Raw genomic sequence first — 17,871 nt, forward strand, 5'->3', positions numbered from 1 at the left:
GCACCTCACACTTATCAGCATTAAACTCCATCTGCCATCTTTCAGCCCACCCTTCCAAAAGGCCCAAGTCTCTCTGTAGACTTTGAAAATCTACCTCACTATCAACTACTCCACCTATCTTAGTATCATCTGCATATTTACTAATCCAATTTGCCACACCATCATCCAGATCATTAATGTAAATGACAAACAACAGTGGACCCAACACAGATCCTTGGGGCACTCCACTAGACACTGGCCTCCAACCTGACATACAATTGTCAACCGTTACCCTCTGGTATCTCCCATTCAGCCATTGTTGAATCCATCTTGCAACCTCACTATTAATACCCAACGATTTAACCTTCTTAATCAACCTTCCATGTGGAACCTTGTCAAATGCCTTACTGAAGTCCATATAGACAACATCCACAGCCTTGCCCTTATCAATTTCCCTGGTAACCTCTTCAAAAAATTCAAGAAGATTAGTCAAACATGACCTTCCAGGCACAAATCCATGTTGACTGTTTCTAATCAGGCCTTGATTATCCAAATAATTATATATATTGTCCCTAAGTATCTTTTCCATTAATTTTCCCACCACAGACGCTAGGTTTACTAGGTTTACTTTTAGAACCTTTTTTAAACAAAGGCACAAAATGATATTGAAACTAATGGCATTATGATCACTAGACCCAAAGTGCTCCTCAACACATACCTCCGTCACCTGACCCATCTCATTTCCTAACAGGAGGTCCAACACTGCCCCTTCTCTGGTAGGCACCTCTACGTATTGCTGCAAAAAACTATCCTGCACACATTTTACAAACTCCAAACCATCCAGCCCTTTAACAGAATGTGATTCCCAGTCTATATACGGAAAATTGAAATCACCCACAATCACCACTCTGTGCTTACTACTAATATCTGCTATCTCCTTACATATTTGCTCTTCCAATTCTCGTTCCCTATTTGGCGGTCTATAATACACCCCTATAAGTGTTGCTAAACCTTTCTCATTTCTGAGTTCCACCCAAACAGCCTCCTTAATCGAGCCTTCTAGTCTGTCCTGCCAAAGCACTGCTGTGATATCCTCCCTGACAAGCAATGCAACACCCCCACCTCTTGCCCCTCCGATTCTATCACATCTGAAACAATGAAATCCTGGAATATTTAATTGCCAATCGCAACCCTCCTGCAACCATGTTTCACTGATCGCCACAACATCATACTTCCAGATGTCAATCCAGGCTCTAAGCTCATCCACCTTTCTTATAATGCTCCTAGCATTAAAATATACACATTTAAGGGACCCATCATTTCTTATTCTCAGTTTATTTCTTTTCCCTTCTTTCTCTCCTACATATTGGGTCTGAGTGTTTCCCTTTTCTGCCTCCTGCCTCACACACTGCCTATTAGCTATCTGTGTTTGAGTCCCTCCCCCCAACCATACTAGTTTAAAGTCTCTGCAGTTATTTTAGCAAATCTCCCCGCCAGGATATTGGTTCCCCTCGGGTTCAGATGCAACCCGTCCTTTTTGAAAAGGTCATACTTCCCCCAGAAGAGGTCCCAATGATCCAAAAACTTGAAACTCTGCTCCCTGCACCAGTTCCTCAGCCACGTATTTATCCTCCACCTCACTCCATTCCTATTCTCACTATCGCGTGGCACAGGCAGTAAGCCTGAGATTATTACTTTGGAAGTCCTTTTTTTTAACTCTCTTCCTAGCCCCCTGAATTCTCCTTTCAGGACCTCTTCCCTTATCCTACCTATATTGTTGGTACCTATATGTACCACGACCTCTGGCTCCTCTCCCTCCCCTTTCAGGAGATCAAACATAAGCACTGAATTATCACACGACCCTCAGATGGATTGAGAGAGAGAGCAGCAGAAAGCAAGAATTAATTTACAGCTACATGGTCCTGAAGTTTGTTACCTGTTTAGTTTTTAACAGCTAAGTATTCTAAAAAGTTTTAAATTAAATTTTGAATTTCCTGCTTTCTCATCTCATTAACACCTTGTTCTCCTTGGGATCAGTTTCCTACTTCTGCAGTTCAATTGGTCCTGATGATACCAATGTGTGACCCATTTATTCAGCTGCAGGTATAGGTACTTGGTGCCCCATGAGGTCTGTTTCCTTACTGTATGATTCCATGAGAAATCATCAATTGAGACCTGCCTCTGGTTGTGGTGCATCCATGGACACAACCTCATCAGCTCCCAAATCAGGGGAAACATTCAAACCAAATTATAGTGCAACCCAAACAATCAAGAGCAAGTAAATTTGCTACCTTTGAAAGGTAGAGATCTTAGGGTCCTATAACCATAGTGATTAATACTGTCATTTACGTAGACACGTGTTTACTGATCATTTGTCTGCTGAGGTAGAAAGAGATTCATTGCTTTTAAAAGATTTCATCTTTATTGTATCTTTATTCATATTGTAAAATATCTCCAAAGATGTACAGGTTTGTAGATTAATTGGCTTGGTATAATTGTAAATTGTCCCTTGTGTGTGTAGGATAGCGTAAGTGTGCAGGGATCACTGGTCGGTCCTGTTTGATTGATTTGATTGCAATTTTTAAGGAGGAAACTAAGTATGTTACTCAGGGTCATTAGTTAATGTAATTTGTATAGACTTCCATAAAGCCTTTGATAAGTTTACCATCAAAACCCGATCCAAAAGATTTGGGATAATTTGGCTTGTTGGCTTGCTAACTGGAGGCTGAGGCTGATGGTCAAAGATTGCTTTTGCAATTAGAAGCCCATGACCAAGGATGTACTGCAGCATTCCCTGCTGTTTGTTATACATTTTAACAATCTGGACAGCAGACATTAGTAAACTTGCAGATGACATGAATATTGGTGATGGTATTGATGGTGAAATGGATGGTCTTAGGTTGCAAGATTATTTTGCAGACGGGTAGAAAAATGGTGAATTACATTTTATCCTGAAAAATATGAGAGGATGGGTTTTGGGAGGACTAATAAGGCTAGGATTTACACAATGAATGGTAGGACTCTAGTAAACACCGAGGGACAGTTTCTTCCCAGCTGTTATCAGGCAGCTGAATCATCCTACCACAACCAGAGAACAGTACTGAATTACTATCTACCTCTTTGAGACCCTCGGACTACCCTTGATCGGTCTTTGTTGGCTTTACCTTGAACTAAACATTATTCCCTTATCATTCATCTATCCACTATAAATGGATCAATTATAATCATATATTGTCTTTCTGCTGACTGCTTATCACACAACAAAAACGCTTTTCACTGTACCACGGTACACGAGACAATAAACTAAGCTGAAGAACATAGGATGTGCATGTTCATCATCCCTGAAGGCAAAATTCCAAGTCGTTGGAATGCACACTGGATACTTGACTTTATTAGCTGGGACAAAGCATATCAGAGCAAGGTGATTATAGTCGAACTGAGTAAAAAACTAGTTCAGGCACAACTGGAGTTCTGGTTATAAGGTTGAAATGATTATTCTGGAGAGAGTGCAAGGGACACTCATCGGGATGTTACATAGTTTGGGGCATTTCAGCTGGGTTTGGTGTCTTTGGAGAAGAAAATATTGAGGGGTGACTTGATTGAAGTGTACAAAATTATGAGGGCCATAGACACGTTGGATCACAAGAAACCTTTCCCCTCTGCAAAGATATCTATAATCAAAGAGTATAGGTTTAAAGTAAGGCATAGATGATTTAGAGGGCATTTGAGGAAGTATCTTTCTATGCAGAAGATGGCTGAGAAGTGGAACGGACTAGGGGGAGGTTCTCTCACAATGGGGGAAGGTTCTTTCACAACAATCAGTATTTAGATGAGCATGAAATGCAAAACCATTGAAGGCTATGTACCGAATGTTGAAAAGTGGGATTCCTATAGATAGATGCTTGATGGTTGGCACAGACATGGTGGGTGATGGACAATGTTCTATTCTGTATTCTATGATGTTCGCCATGTTTCCACACTTGGCTCACTGATGAGATTAAAAAGTCAGCAAAACTGAGGTCCTGATCATCAACATGTTTCTCCTCATCTCAGTCCTAGACATCTTTCCCATCTCTGAGACTGTAACCATGATTCTAGACCCACCACTCCCAGCCTGTTAAGCCATATCAGCATTTTGTTCCTTTCAATGAAATCTCCTCTCATTCTTCTTGTGGATACAGACTTGAGTCAAACTAATCCCTTCCCATGTGACAATCTCGCCAATCCAGAAGTCAGTCACATTTGCACACCTTCTGTGGCAAGTACAGTATATTCTTTTTAGATATAAAGGCAAATCTGCACACAATATAACAGATTCCACTAAAATTGTACCTTGACTGCAAGAGGATTGAGTATACAAACAATGGTATTGTTACTTCTGCTGTTACGTCTGCACTCAAATTATCTTGCAGTGAAGTAAGATGCACTATTATCATCTTAACTGTTCACTGAGTTTACACGTTTGCTCTCAGTGACTAATGCATTAGGACATTCAGAACTCCATCTTCATTTTGCAATCAATCATCGTTTTAACCGTAGTGACTGCAGAGCTCTCACAGATTAAATATTGACAATTTGAATCCCAGAAATGTCAATCAACTTCTAGCATATCATAAGTGCGATGCAGCCCTGCGGTACATTTCAGCGAGCTTCAATATTCACCAAAACTTCTGTCATTTCTGTTAAATGATAGGATTGCATGACATCATACTGTTAATGTTTGCCCAGATTTGATTTGTTTTGTCTCAAGTTCATGCACCTACCAAACAAAACCCAGCAAGAAGCTGAGTGAGTAGACATTGAAACCTGTGAATCCTGCCATCAAGAAACTGGCTGGATGCTCAGTTGTTAATGATGCATGCTCAGGTCCTCAGTTTTGCTGACTTTTTAATCTCATCAGTGAGGCAAGTGTGGAATCTGGTGTTTTCACCATTAAAGTTGAGAAACGTGAACCAGTTGTTACCTACCAAGCACCAATTTGGAATAACATTAAAATAAAATCAGGTAAATTCTTTTGGTTTCCTGGGCGATACTTTAACTTTCACCTAGCAACTTTAAAACAGTCACACTGCTTACTGAACCTTGCAGGATCCAAATATTTTGCTGGATTTCTGTACATTGCAAGAGTGATCATATTTTCATAAGTAAGTAACTTGATGAAGAACACTTTGGGCTATCAGAATCCCAGAAAAGCTATTATACAAATGCAAGATCTTTATCTTTGTTTTTAAGATGTAATATCACTTATCAAACCGTACCTTGCACTATGATTTTAACATGGACAATAAAGATAATTCTAAACATCTTTTTGCCAAGAAATCTCATTACGTTAGGCAAATCTGCATGTTAAAACTAAATATGATGATAATATATTTATGTCACCTCATATATTTTGTTTATCCAATCGCATCCACTAGATATTTTCTGAGTACAGAAGATTCCCCAAGAGCAAGACATTTATACAGGTAAGCAGAATCTACTCAAATCCTACCAGTTTCAATATAAAATCATTCCTAACTCCATATTGTGATTAAATGAGTGCAACGGGTAGTCTATTTGAGAATGAAGTAAAATATCTTATGAGCTCATTGAATTTGCTAATGTCATGCCATCTCTGTCTGAGCAGCAGTTTTAAACAAGTACAGCTATCTTTATTTAATTTGCCTCATTTATTTATTTTTACGATAGAGTACAGATACTTGCATCAATTTTATTGACAGTTTATTTCATGCTCGTGTGCAGATTGAATAGTTGCGCAGCCAAATCAGTGATCCTTCCAAAATGCACAAATACAAGTTAAAATGATAGCTGGCAACCAAATGGTCTGCACACCTGTTGTAATCTGCGTTTTTGTTACTTTATTTCCAGGCGAGTTGAGTTAAATTAGCAACCCTCAATGCAGATCAAGGAAAATATCTCATATGCATTGATTTAATTTATGGGACTTAGTCAGTTTACACATTAATTGTATGGACATTACTTGCCTATTTAATTGTTAAGTCTCTCTCTCTCTCTCTCTCTCTCTCTCTCTCCCTCCCTCTCTCCCTCCCTCCCTCCCTCTCTCCCTCCCTCCCTCTCTCCCTCTCTCCCTCTCTCCCTCTCTCTCTCTCTCTCTCTCTCTCTCTCTCTCTCTCTCTCTCTCTCTCTCTCTCTCTCTCTCTCTCTCTCTCTCTCTCTCTCTCTCTCTCCCTCCCTCCCTCTCTCTCTCTCTCTCTCTCTCTCTCTCTCTCTCTCTCTCCCTCCCTCTCTCCCTCCCTCCCTCCCTCTCTCCCTCCCTCTCTCTCTCTCTCTCTCTCTCTCTCTCTCTCTCTCTCTCTCTCTCTCCCTCTCCCTCTCTCTCCCTCTCTCCCTCTCTCCCCCTCTCCCCCTCTCTCTCCCTCTCTCCCTCTCTCCCTCTCTCCCTCTCCCTCTCTCTCCCTCTCTCCCTCTCTCCCTCTCTCCCTCTCTCTCCCCCCCTCTCCCCCCCTCTCTCCCCCTCTCTCCCCCTCTCTCTCTCTCTCTCGTATTCTGGCGGAACTGTTGACACATTCTCTGGGTCTTGAAATCTCTATCATTTTTTTTTCTAATTTCTCTAGTTTGATACTAACTTCTACACTGGCAGAGATGTCACCTTCTGATAATATATAAAACTAAATTACTAAGTATAAGATTCCGCAGCAATATTTTGAAGCAGTGATAATATTGATCAACATTTGTTTTTCAGTCAATATTACCTGAACCAGTTATTTGATCATTATCCCATTGATTGGTGTCTGAACTTGCTAAGTAGAAATGGGTTGCCACATATTTTGCATTACAACAGTGGCAAAACTATTTTAAAATTCTTCATCGCCTATAAAGTGCTTTGGATATCCAGAGATCTTGAAAGGTGCCAGATGTTCATCAAGTTTTCTTTTAATATATTGCTATCACAAACTATATCTAACTAGCACCTAATCAGAAGCCATTCTTTTCATATCCTTCTCGTTTTTACTTGGATTTGTTGTTCATCTGTAACTTCTCCTGGTTCCAATAATAAATAGTCAACCTGAAACTTCAACCACAACTTTGTTTCTTCACCCAGCTTTCTGAGAGTTTCAAACGTTTATTTCAGCATTTTATATTATGCTTGTTGGGGTAATACATGGTTCAACTTTCAATGCAACCAATATGTATTGGTTTTCAGTAACAACACAAGTAAAGCATTCTCTATTCAGTGTTGTAACCTTGTTGTTTTTACTTGTTCTGTTAAACAGTGTTCACAATGCAGGATCATTTCATCGCCAGTGTCTTTCCTGTAATTTCCAGAGGGATAACTGCACCTACTTCAATGCCCATTTCAGCCCCAGTAACGAGCACTTCATTCTGCACTGTGAAGGTAGGCTCTGAGTTAGTTGAAAGATACAATAAATGCAATTGGTTAGCGATCTTTCCATGCTTAAAATTTCCTGCTGCTAGTGCAAGCAAGGAGAAATCTGCTGTGGATTCTTCATGGTAAATCTCCTTGCTGATCAAGTGTAAAATCTCATATGCATTGATTTAATATTTGGGACTTAGTGCGTATACATTCATTGTATGGGCATCATTTGCCTTCTTAATTGTTAATGTTTTGAGTGATTCTAAAACTGATTTGTGTAACTTTGGAAGTCCATTTTACAGGGTTGAGGTAAACTGACTGTCATTGGATCGTGGGTGGTTTGAGTGAGGGAAATGATCAAGGAATGTCCATTTAAGGCAACATTTCTTCAGAGAGAAACAGAGTTAACGTTTCAGATTCATAATCTTTTAGCCGCACAGAATCTTTGCCTTGTGTGGCTAGATCATTTTACAATGGTGGATCAGGAATGGTAGTTTTCTGTCTTAAGGAGAAGGATTTTATTAACCTGAGGTCTGCTGAATACAGGTCAAGGAAACATAATATTTACACGATATTTGTGTGGCATTATTTGGTATACAAAGTGATGATATTCATTTATATCTATAAAGACAAGCAGGTATTTCTGTTGAGAACATATTTTCCATATACTTCAGTTCAAATACTCTCACCAATGATCCAGCACACTAATATGGCTGATGGTTTAGTTTATATAACTTACCACAATAACTTACCGATGGGTTGGCATGTATGCCATGAAAATTAAGTAAGACATTGGACCATAAAATCAGTACGATATTTCAACCATTATCCAATTCAATGGAACTGTATTTGCCTGCTTCCGTTCTTCGTTACACAGCCACAGCTACAAAATCAATGGTTACTCTTTGCATGCCTCTACTTTTACCTCTGCTGAACTCCAGAGCCCTATGCTTGGCACTTCTATTTCCTATTCAATGTCTACCTCTTGCAAATATCATCCCAAAACACAATGTTGTTTTCCACGGGCCTCTGCCACAACTTCTCTTGGCTTCTCCACAAACTCTAGATGCCTTACTAATTGCCTTTGGTCTCCAGCACAATTTTTTGCAGCCTTTGTATCATATTTGTGAAGGATATTTTACTATATTGAAGACTTTATATAAATAAAAGTGTAGTTGTTGTTGTGAATATGTGCATAATAAGGACAAAAGGGAAAGTTTGACCTCTACCTACCCCATTGTCCTTGCAACAAATACATGTTTAACTGAGTGAATTTACAATAAATGTATTTTAATATATAATGCCAGGTTTACTTATCACAAAAAACAGCAAAATATATATTATCTATCTTTACCTCAGAAATTAGTTTTATCAGTATGCATTAACGACTTAATGATTATATATATATTATCAACATATTTATCTCTTTTAATTGATATTTGTAATTTAAGACTGGGAGAGAGCTTTTAAATCACAGTATAACAAGAAGAAAACCAATCCTTACAAATATTATGGAGGGAGAACTTAGAAAGTGCAATAACATAAATGTTTACTCTTTTGTGGTGGTCACATGGGAAAATGTGCTCAAATCTCACAACAGTGATTAAAATGACCAGGTTGGATAATTCATAATATTATTGGTCTTGCAGCCTTTGGTGTACCATGCACCAATTGGAATTAGTTAGTAATGTTTGGATCCAGGCCTACATCGTATCGCGGAGAAGAGCTTGATGTCTATCAATGATCAGAGCAGGAGTGGGATGGAGAAGTAAAGTGACAGAAGTATAGGGTCATATTAAGGACTAAAGGGATGTGATCCTTTAAGTAGACAACTAATCTGCATTTGGTTGGCTGTGCAGAGGAGACTTGGTGAGCTACAAATATAGCATACAAAACTGAAAGATTTAAATTGTTGCATGTGGCACCATTCTATTCTAATTATTAATCACAGTGATTGTTGCATAAAAATGTGCCCTATCAAATTATGCTTCAATTTGGAGGCATTTTGCCATTTAGGGCACAATGGTAAAAAAAAACTAATCTCTTGAACTTTCTGTGTAACAATCACATAGCTTTTCCGATTTAAAATAACAACATGCAAAATCATATTACAAACAGTACATAAAGTTAATTCTATTTATTAATGTCATAGAAAAGATGAAATGTTGGATGATACAAGAAGTATTTAATTCCACAGCCATGTAAAGCATGAATAACAATTTTTTTTGTTCAAGGAAAAACATCAGTTTTATTTAAATTCTTTATTTTCCCAGTCATTTATAAATGTTTTGAGTTAATTTAAGCTTTGATTAAAAATTAAATCTGGTAAAAATTAGATCTTGTAGCTTTTGAAAACATTCATCTTTCCTGTACAGTTTTCTGTTTTCTCTGGTCAAGTGGGACACTATGATGGTGAAAAAACTTTATAATTTCAGAACTAATATTGTCAATGGTCGTTTGTTGTTAGACAAGATCAAATTACCTGGATATCATCTTATTCATACTTCATTATAAAGCTGTTGGTTGCACCGAATTAATTATGAGACATAAGTCTAATAGGCATTGTTGCGTTGCAGGGTCAGGCTCGTCTGTTGTAGCTCTCGAACCAGTCTGAAATCATATCCTTCTTGATTGCATTGCAAGAATTCCAAATGCATACCAACAGCCAGAGTAATGAATAACCTAACAGTCAGGGGGAATATTAAAGATCATTCAGGGAAGAAAATTGCATTTTTTAAAACATGCATTGTATTTTGTAAAGTAATGGAACAAATCTGTTTTGTAGATTTTCTTTCCCTTCCAGGAATGTCAACTGCTATGACTTCTGAGTAACTTTGCAATTTCTTACTATACTATAGCAATAATAAATTGACAATACAGTGCCTAAAAATAATAATTTGTTTGAATTGCAACATGATCTTCATTTGTGCCTAAATCCAAATTCTGGTAAGCCAATCAATTCTCTATGATTGTAATGATACAGGCAGGTTTTGAGAATTTGGATCATTGATCGAAAAAGAACGCGTTTAGGATACAAAAAACGATGTTTAGTAAAGCAGAGTGAAATGCAGTACACATGATTACAATCAAGCCATCCACAGTGCACAAATAAAGGATAAAGTATACAATATTTAGAGCAAGATAAAAAACAATTAATGATAGATCAAAGGACTCCAACGAAGTAGATCGGAGGTCCAGACTGTACTCTTATTGATAAGAGGATGGTTCAGTTGCCTGATGGGAAGTAACTGCCCCTGAATCTGGAGGTATGCATTTTCAAACTTCTGTACCTCTTGCCTGATGGGAGATGGGAGAAGAGGGAGTGACTGGGGTGTCCTTGATTATGCTGATGGCCTTGCATGTGTAGAGAGTGAACGCAACAGTGAGATAACATAGAACAGTGTGAACAAATCATTGGGCCGGCATGGACAGAAATGAAAATGTTAGCTCTCTAAAAATTCAGCCTTAAAAAATTCCAATTTACTCGAATCCACAGAAATTTACTAGAATCCATTGAACCCCCCACCAACCTTAAAAGTCATATACTATTATAGCAGTCTGAATGTGACCGAAAGCAAAGAATAATTCAAACTACCCTGAAGCTGGAGGTAGCTTAGAAAATACAGAAAATCATTAAGAAGGAGACATAAGAGACTCCAGGTGCTCAATTCTGGTGCATAAAGACAAATTGCTGGAGGAGCTCAGCAGGTCAAGCAGCATCTGTGGAGAAAAATTAGATAGCCAGTTTCATTGTTGATGCAAGGTCTTGACCCAAAATGTCGACCAGCCCCTGGCCTCTACAGATGATGAGCTCCTCCAGGAGTTTTATTGTCTACAATAAATCATAGGTTTCATTAGATATTCTGCTTGTTGCTGAATATTGGCAGCAGGCAAGCTGTTCAGTCATACAGTAATAGACCAAGATATAGGTAAGCAACCTATGGCTTTACCCAGCATTTCCAGCATAACATGATATTATGTTGTAGTTAAAGATATTTGTTTTGAATAAGCAATGATTAAAAATAAACCTTTGCCCATAAGAGCAAAATATACGAGCAAAACAATGAAATAACTCTGGTGCTGGAAATCTGAAGTCGAGGCGGCACAGTGGTGCAGAGAAGGAATGGTGACATTTCGAGTCAAAAACTTTTTCCCCGTCTGAAGAAGGGTCTCGACCCGAAACGTCACCCATTTCTTCTCTCCAGAGATGCTGCCTGTCCCGCTGAGTTAGTCCAGCATTTTGTGACTATCTTAGATTTGTAGATTAATTGGCTTCTGTAAATTGCCCCTGGTGTGCATGATGTGGAGATGGGGTAACATAGACCTAGTGCGAAAGGGTGATCGATGGTTGATGTCGACTCGGTGGGCCGAAGGGCCTGCTTCCACATTACATCTCTTAACCAAAGCGCAAACATTGAAAATGTTCAGCAGATCTGGCAACATTAATGGAAAGAGAAACAAGGTTAAGGTTTCATGTTGCTGATTGTTCATTATCGTTTGAAGTTATTGCCTGTTTTGGGAATCTGGTGTGGCATGTGAGTGATGTGGCCTGCCCTAAGCTGATTGAGTGTAACCAGCACCTTGAGACAGTGCTTAGAGTCAGTCAGCAGCTGTGGACAGAGAAACAAAGTTAACGTTCAGGTCAAGAACCTTTCATCAGTTCTTTTACCTAAAGCATGAACTCCTCTTTCTCTTTCCACAGTTGTTGCCTGACCTGCTGAGTGCTTCTAGCTTTTCCAACAGTTCTTTCAGATTTCCTGCATTGAAAGCATAGAGCAGGGCAGAGAGCATTGCCATGTGGTAGACTATAATTTTTATTCCATATCAGCACTTAGATTGATTCCTAGGGCGGCATGATGACACAGCGGTTGAGTTTCTGCTTTACAACGCCAAAGACCCAGGTTTGATTCTGACTACGGGTGCTTGTCTGAACGGAGTTTATATGTTCTCCTCGTGACCTGCGTGGATTTTCTCCAATATCTTCTGTTTCCTCTCACACTAAAGATGAACAGGTTTGTAGGTTGATAGGTATAAATGCATAAAATGTAAAATTGTCCCTAATGTGTGCAGGGTGGTGTTGATGTGCGGGGATTGCTGGTCGGTGCGGACTCGGTGCACCGAATGGGCCTTTTTCTGCTCTGTATCTCTAAATTAAACTAAAATCCAAACAAATCTGAGGTCTCGATCTTCACGTGTCTTCTCATTATTCAATCAAAGGCTGTGTACAAATGCTGTGAGGTCAGTGGTGAATTACATCATCAAAATCTGCCATTGTCAAAAAGGTGGTTTCAAACATGTGGGAACCAGTTCACATTTCTAGAGTCTCAACGTGAATCTTCATTATCAAAGAGTATTGTTGCTCAGCAGAACCGGATTGGTAGAGGACCTTTGCTTGTGGATGTTGAGCGTAAGGCGCATCTTTGAATGCTTCTGTGAAAGCATTGACTGTTGTTTGGAGAGCTCATCATCCAAGCATGAACAGCAGATCAAATATTGAGACTGGGGCAACTCTGATACTGGAGAGGAGTTGCAATAAGTTAAACAGTCATAAATAATGGCTCCTTACATCTTAGGTATGTTTTGTGGTGAAGATAATGTCAACTGGGCCTCCAGAAAGCCAGAATTCATATTTAATTCTGAGCAGACAGGTAAGGAGGAATCTGGAGATGGCTTTCACTGTGGACAGTGCAGATAACCTTCTGTAGTTACTGTAGTCCATGTGTTAACATATTTTACATCTGCACATCGGTCATTTTCAGATAAAAACTAGTTTTTATTGGTTTTACCTTCAACATCAAAGATTCTTTTAAGAGAAGAAATGTGACAGCTGGAAACAGTCATGTTGCTGTTTACTTTGGAAATATACAAGAGTGTGCTGTGAGATAATCACGTTATTCATGTAAAGATAAAAGTTATTTTCATATGTATCATGCCTGTGGATAGTGTTTGCCTAAAAATGATGCAAACATGACCTCCAAGTGTTGCCGTAATGAAAAATGTCAAAATTGTGAGTATGTAAAAGTCGTTTCAAATCCAGATAATGTTTTATATCACCATATTATAAAATATTTACTAATGCAGGATATTAGAATATTTGTTTATATTCTGTGCTTTTTTTTCAGGTCCCAATGTACCAATGGTCTCTGTCCATAGCACAAGCAATCCAAACAGTAAGTATTATTCAAGAATAATAAAATCAATTTACTTGACTCCATTTAAGTATTTGTTTGTGAATATGGGCCAGTGTTTAGTCATATAGACAATAGACAATAGGTGCAGGAGTAGGCCATTCGGCCCTTCGAGCCAGCACCACTATTCAATGTGATCATGGCTGATCATTTTCAATCAGTACCCCGTTCCTGCCTTCACCCTATACCCCTGACTCCGCTATCCTTAAGAGCTCTATCTAGCTCTCTCTTGAATTCATTCAGAGACTTGGCCTCCACTGCCTTCTGAGGCAGTGAATTCCACAGATTTACAACTCTCTGACTGAAAATGTTTTTCCTCATCTCCGTTCTAAATGGCCTACCCCTTATTCTTAAACTGTGGCCCCTGGTTCTGGACTGCCCCAACATTGGGAACATGTTTCCTGCCTCTAACGTGTCCAACCCCTTAATAATCTTATATGTTTCGATAAGATCCCCTCTCATCCTTCTAAATTCCAGAGTATACAAGCCTAACCACTCCAGTCTTTCAACATATGACAGTCCTGCCATTCTGGGAATTAACCTAGTAAACCTACTCTGCACGCCCTCAATAGCAAGAATATCCTTCCTCAAATTTGGAGACCAAAACTGCACACAGTACTCCAGGTGCGGTCTCACTAGGGCCCTGTACAACTGCAGAAGGACCTCTTTGCTCCTATACTCAACTCCTCTTGTTATGAAGGCCAACATTCCATTGGCTTTCTTCACTGCCTGCTGTACCTGCATGCTTCCTTTCAGTGACTGATGCACTAGGACACCAAGATCTCGTTGTACGTCCCCTTTTCCTAACTTGGCACCATTCAGATAATAATCTGCCTTCCTATTCTTACCACCAAAGTGGATAACATCACACTTATCCACATTAAACAGCATCTGCCATGCATCCGCCCACTCACACAACCTGTCCAAGTCACCCTGCAACCTCATAGCATCTTCCTCACAGCTCACACTACCACCCAGCTTTGTATCATCTGCAAATTTGCTAATGTTACTTTTAATCCCTTCATCCAAGTCATTAATGTATATGCTGAAAATATTGCTGAAAACAACTAATCTTACTAGATCCCAAAACAGCAAGTAAAAACCTTTTAATTTAGTAAAATGAAGAGCTGAAGTGTTTACTGTTATGGTTAATTATGGTGCAATGAACAAATGTCACTGACACTTGACACTGTCATTCCACCTTGTTCTGAAGGAGCTCTGTCCTTCAATACAGCCACTGAGATTCTGCATTTTGCTTAGATTTGCATAATTGCCACCTACATTTGTAAACAATTGGGGGGGGGGGGAGAGTCTAATAGTTTTTAATTGAAGTTTTTCCCTTTGAAAATTGTGAATGTAGCAAAGGACATAACATTTCTAAACAAGAAAGGCCACAAGGGGCGTGAAGAAGTAATCAAGTGAAAAATGTTTTTTTAATGGTAATTGAGTTTGACCTTCTGTTGCCTTCCACAAGGTACATTTTAACTTAATTGACCATTAGGAGTTAAAATGAGGCCCAGTCTGTGTGGTTAAGTGGATGTAAAAACCTCCACGTTTGTTTTCAGAAAGACGTGTGGGGTTGTCGGTTTATTGGTCTCTGTAAAATCAATATTCCCCCTAATGCACAGGGAATGGATGAGAACGTGGAATAACATAGAACTAACATAGAATAACATAGAAATTGATCGTCAGCGTGGATCGGTGGGCTGAAGGGCCGGTTTCCATGCTGTATCTCTGAACTAAAGCAGCATGGTTGTTCTGTTGATTTTTTAAGTTAACATCTATTCCTCACATAAATTAACTAAATTAAATGTTTTAAATGCTTATCCTGTTGCTATTTGTAGAATTGTGCAATGAATAAATTCATATTTTCCCTATGTTGCAGCAGGGACTATTTCAAAAGCACGTGGCTGCTATGTGTTTTCCAAATGTGGACGTATTCATAGTATGAATTTTATAAAAATGGATAAAAATTAGTATTTAACACTCAGATAAAAGTGACTTAGCAGGTTTTGTTCTCACTTTCAAATTATATCTAATGCATTGAATAATTAGAGCAAGATTAATATTAGTGATATTGAACCGTCAAAAAAAAAGTGAAAATAACAAAAGCAAATGTATACTAGATATTTAACAGCCAGCGAAACCTAGGAGTTTACCAATGTTTTAGCAGAACTTTACATGGGTCTATTCTGATCCATCTCAATGTGATAGGATTTATTTAAAGAAGGCCCTTGTATAGCATGCAGTCTTGATGCTAAGCTTCATTAAGCAAGTGGGTCCTGGAAAGGATCTACAAAAGCAAGTGCAATGTTTCGACGTAAGTTAACATCAAGCATACGTGGCTTCCCAAAGACAACATATTCTGGAACAGTAATAGATTTAGACAATAGACAATAGGTGCAGGAGGAGGCCATTCGGCCCTTGTGATCATGGCTGATCATTTCAGTGTGATTGTATTTTCATAATTTTACTTGTCATGTATTTATACTAGGAATGGATCTATTAAATGATCTTCCATTGTGAAATCTTCACACCCGTTAAATAAGTGGTAAAATAAAATTTGTGTCATTTGAAAATGTTAAGTAACTTTGTGGATTGATGCAGGAACTAATATGTTTTCTTAAAGATATATCAATACATTCATTAATTTCTTTTTAATCATTTAGGCTCCTACATATTGGAAAATAATACTGTTCTGGTTGAAATTATCAAAGGAAAAAGGATCCACAAACCAGAGTACAGGACTGTTCATATTTATGATTATGGTGCGTCAATTATTTTCAATTTTAATTATTTTAATTACATATCAACGAGTTATACAATAAAGCTTTGCTCCTTTGTAACAGGTGGTAGTTGTTGGAAGGTGTCCAAACGTATTAGAAATAAAAAAGAAAAAGCATAGCATTATTGTCCTATTAACAGGACAACTCCAGGCAAAAATCAATATTGTGCAGTAAAGAACAGTAACAAAGCAGATTCTACCTAATATCTCAAACTGTCCCAACATTTCACTTCAGGTAGTTTGGACCATATTTGGCTAATCAAAAGTAAAACAAAATAGTGACAATCTCACACTGCATGACTATTCCCCAAACATACCTTAAGAGTCATTGTCAGTGATTTATACATTTCAGAAACAGGCCCTTCAGCTCGACTGATCTACAGCGACCAAGATGTCCATCTAAGCCTGTGTTTGGCCCATAGCCCTCTAAACCTTTTCTATCTAAGAACGTGTCCGAATGTCTTTTACGCATTGTAATTGTACGTGCTTCTCCAACCTCATCTGGCACCTTGTTCCATATACCCACTACCCTCTGTGTGGAAAAGTTGTCTTTCGGGTCTCTTTTAAACCTTATCTTTCTCACCATAAATCTATGCCCTATAGTTTTAGACTTACATACCATGGGGGAAAAAACAGGGAAAATAAATCCACCTTATCTAAGCCACCACTCATTTTATACACCTTTATAAAACCACAGTTGAAAATCCTATGCACCAGGGAAAAAACTCCTAACCTCTCCTTCCAACTTAAGCCTTCCAGTCCCTTTAACATCTTCGTGAACCTCTTCTACACCCTTTACAGCTTCATGACACCTTTCCAATATCTGACAACCAGTACTGCACACATTTTTTTAGTATGGTCTCTTCAGAGACTTGTACAATTGCAACATGATAATCCAACTCCTGTTCTCAATGCCTTGACCAAAGAAAACAAGGATGCTGAAAGCAGTGTTCACCAGCTTGTCAGCTGTGTCACAATTTTCAGGGAACTAAGTGGTTGTACCTCAAGGTATCCCTGTTCTACAAAATGTTATAGGGGTCTACGATTTACTACTGCAAATCCTACGTTGGTTTAACATGTCAAAATGTAACATCTTGCACTTTTTGGGGTTAAATTCCATAATCCATATTCCATGTTAAATTTCATCTGTCCAGGAACCTTCCAAAGAGCAGGAGTACATTTTTTTTAATGAGACTGCAGGAGTCCTCCAGTTCCTCCCACAACCCACAGATGTGCAGTGATTTATACTTTACAGAAACAGGCCCTTCAGACTGATCTACAGCAACCAAGATGTCCATCTAGGTTAACTGGCACCATAAATTGCCTCTAATGTGTAGATGAAGGGTAAACACTTGGGGAAGTTGATGGGAATATGACAAGAATAAAATGGAATACATACAAAATTAGTGTAGATAAGTGTTTGATGGCTGGCACATACACAGTGGACTGAAGGTCCCTTTTCGACATTCTGTGACTTCATAACATGTTAGGCAGGTTATACCATATGATTCATTTGACCTATGGGTTAAGTTAAGCATAATATATTGGGGAGGATCAAGGTGAATTTGAATTGCTTGTTCTCA

General features: G+C 38.7%; 1 protein-coding gene across 5 annotated transcripts in view; it reads left to right on the top strand.

Moving 5' to 3' along the window:
* The window catches only part of dpp10 (dipeptidyl peptidase like 10), a 1,117,462-nt gene that overhangs the window by 1,060,956 nt on the left and 38,635 nt on the right, over positions 1-17,871 (top strand). For all 5 annotated transcript variants that reach the window (XM_078403450.1, XM_078403449.1, XM_078403451.1 and 2 more), the window contains exons 15-18: positions 5,397-5,444; positions 7,215-7,336; positions 13,438-13,485; positions 16,173-16,271. In XM_078403450.1, coding sequence (XP_078259576.1) covers positions 5,397-5,444; positions 7,215-7,336; positions 13,438-13,485; positions 16,173-16,271 — 317 coding nt within the window. The remainder of the gene's footprint in view (positions 1-5,396; positions 5,445-7,214; positions 7,337-13,437; positions 13,486-16,172; positions 16,272-17,871) is intronic.

Source organism: Rhinoraja longicauda, chromosome 8 (assembly GCF_053455715.1).
Source record: "Rhinoraja longicauda isolate Sanriku21f chromosome 8, sRhiLon1.1, whole genome shotgun sequence".
NCBI classification, from domain to species: domain Eukaryota; kingdom Metazoa; phylum Chordata; class Chondrichthyes; order Rajiformes; family Arhynchobatidae; genus Rhinoraja; species Rhinoraja longicauda.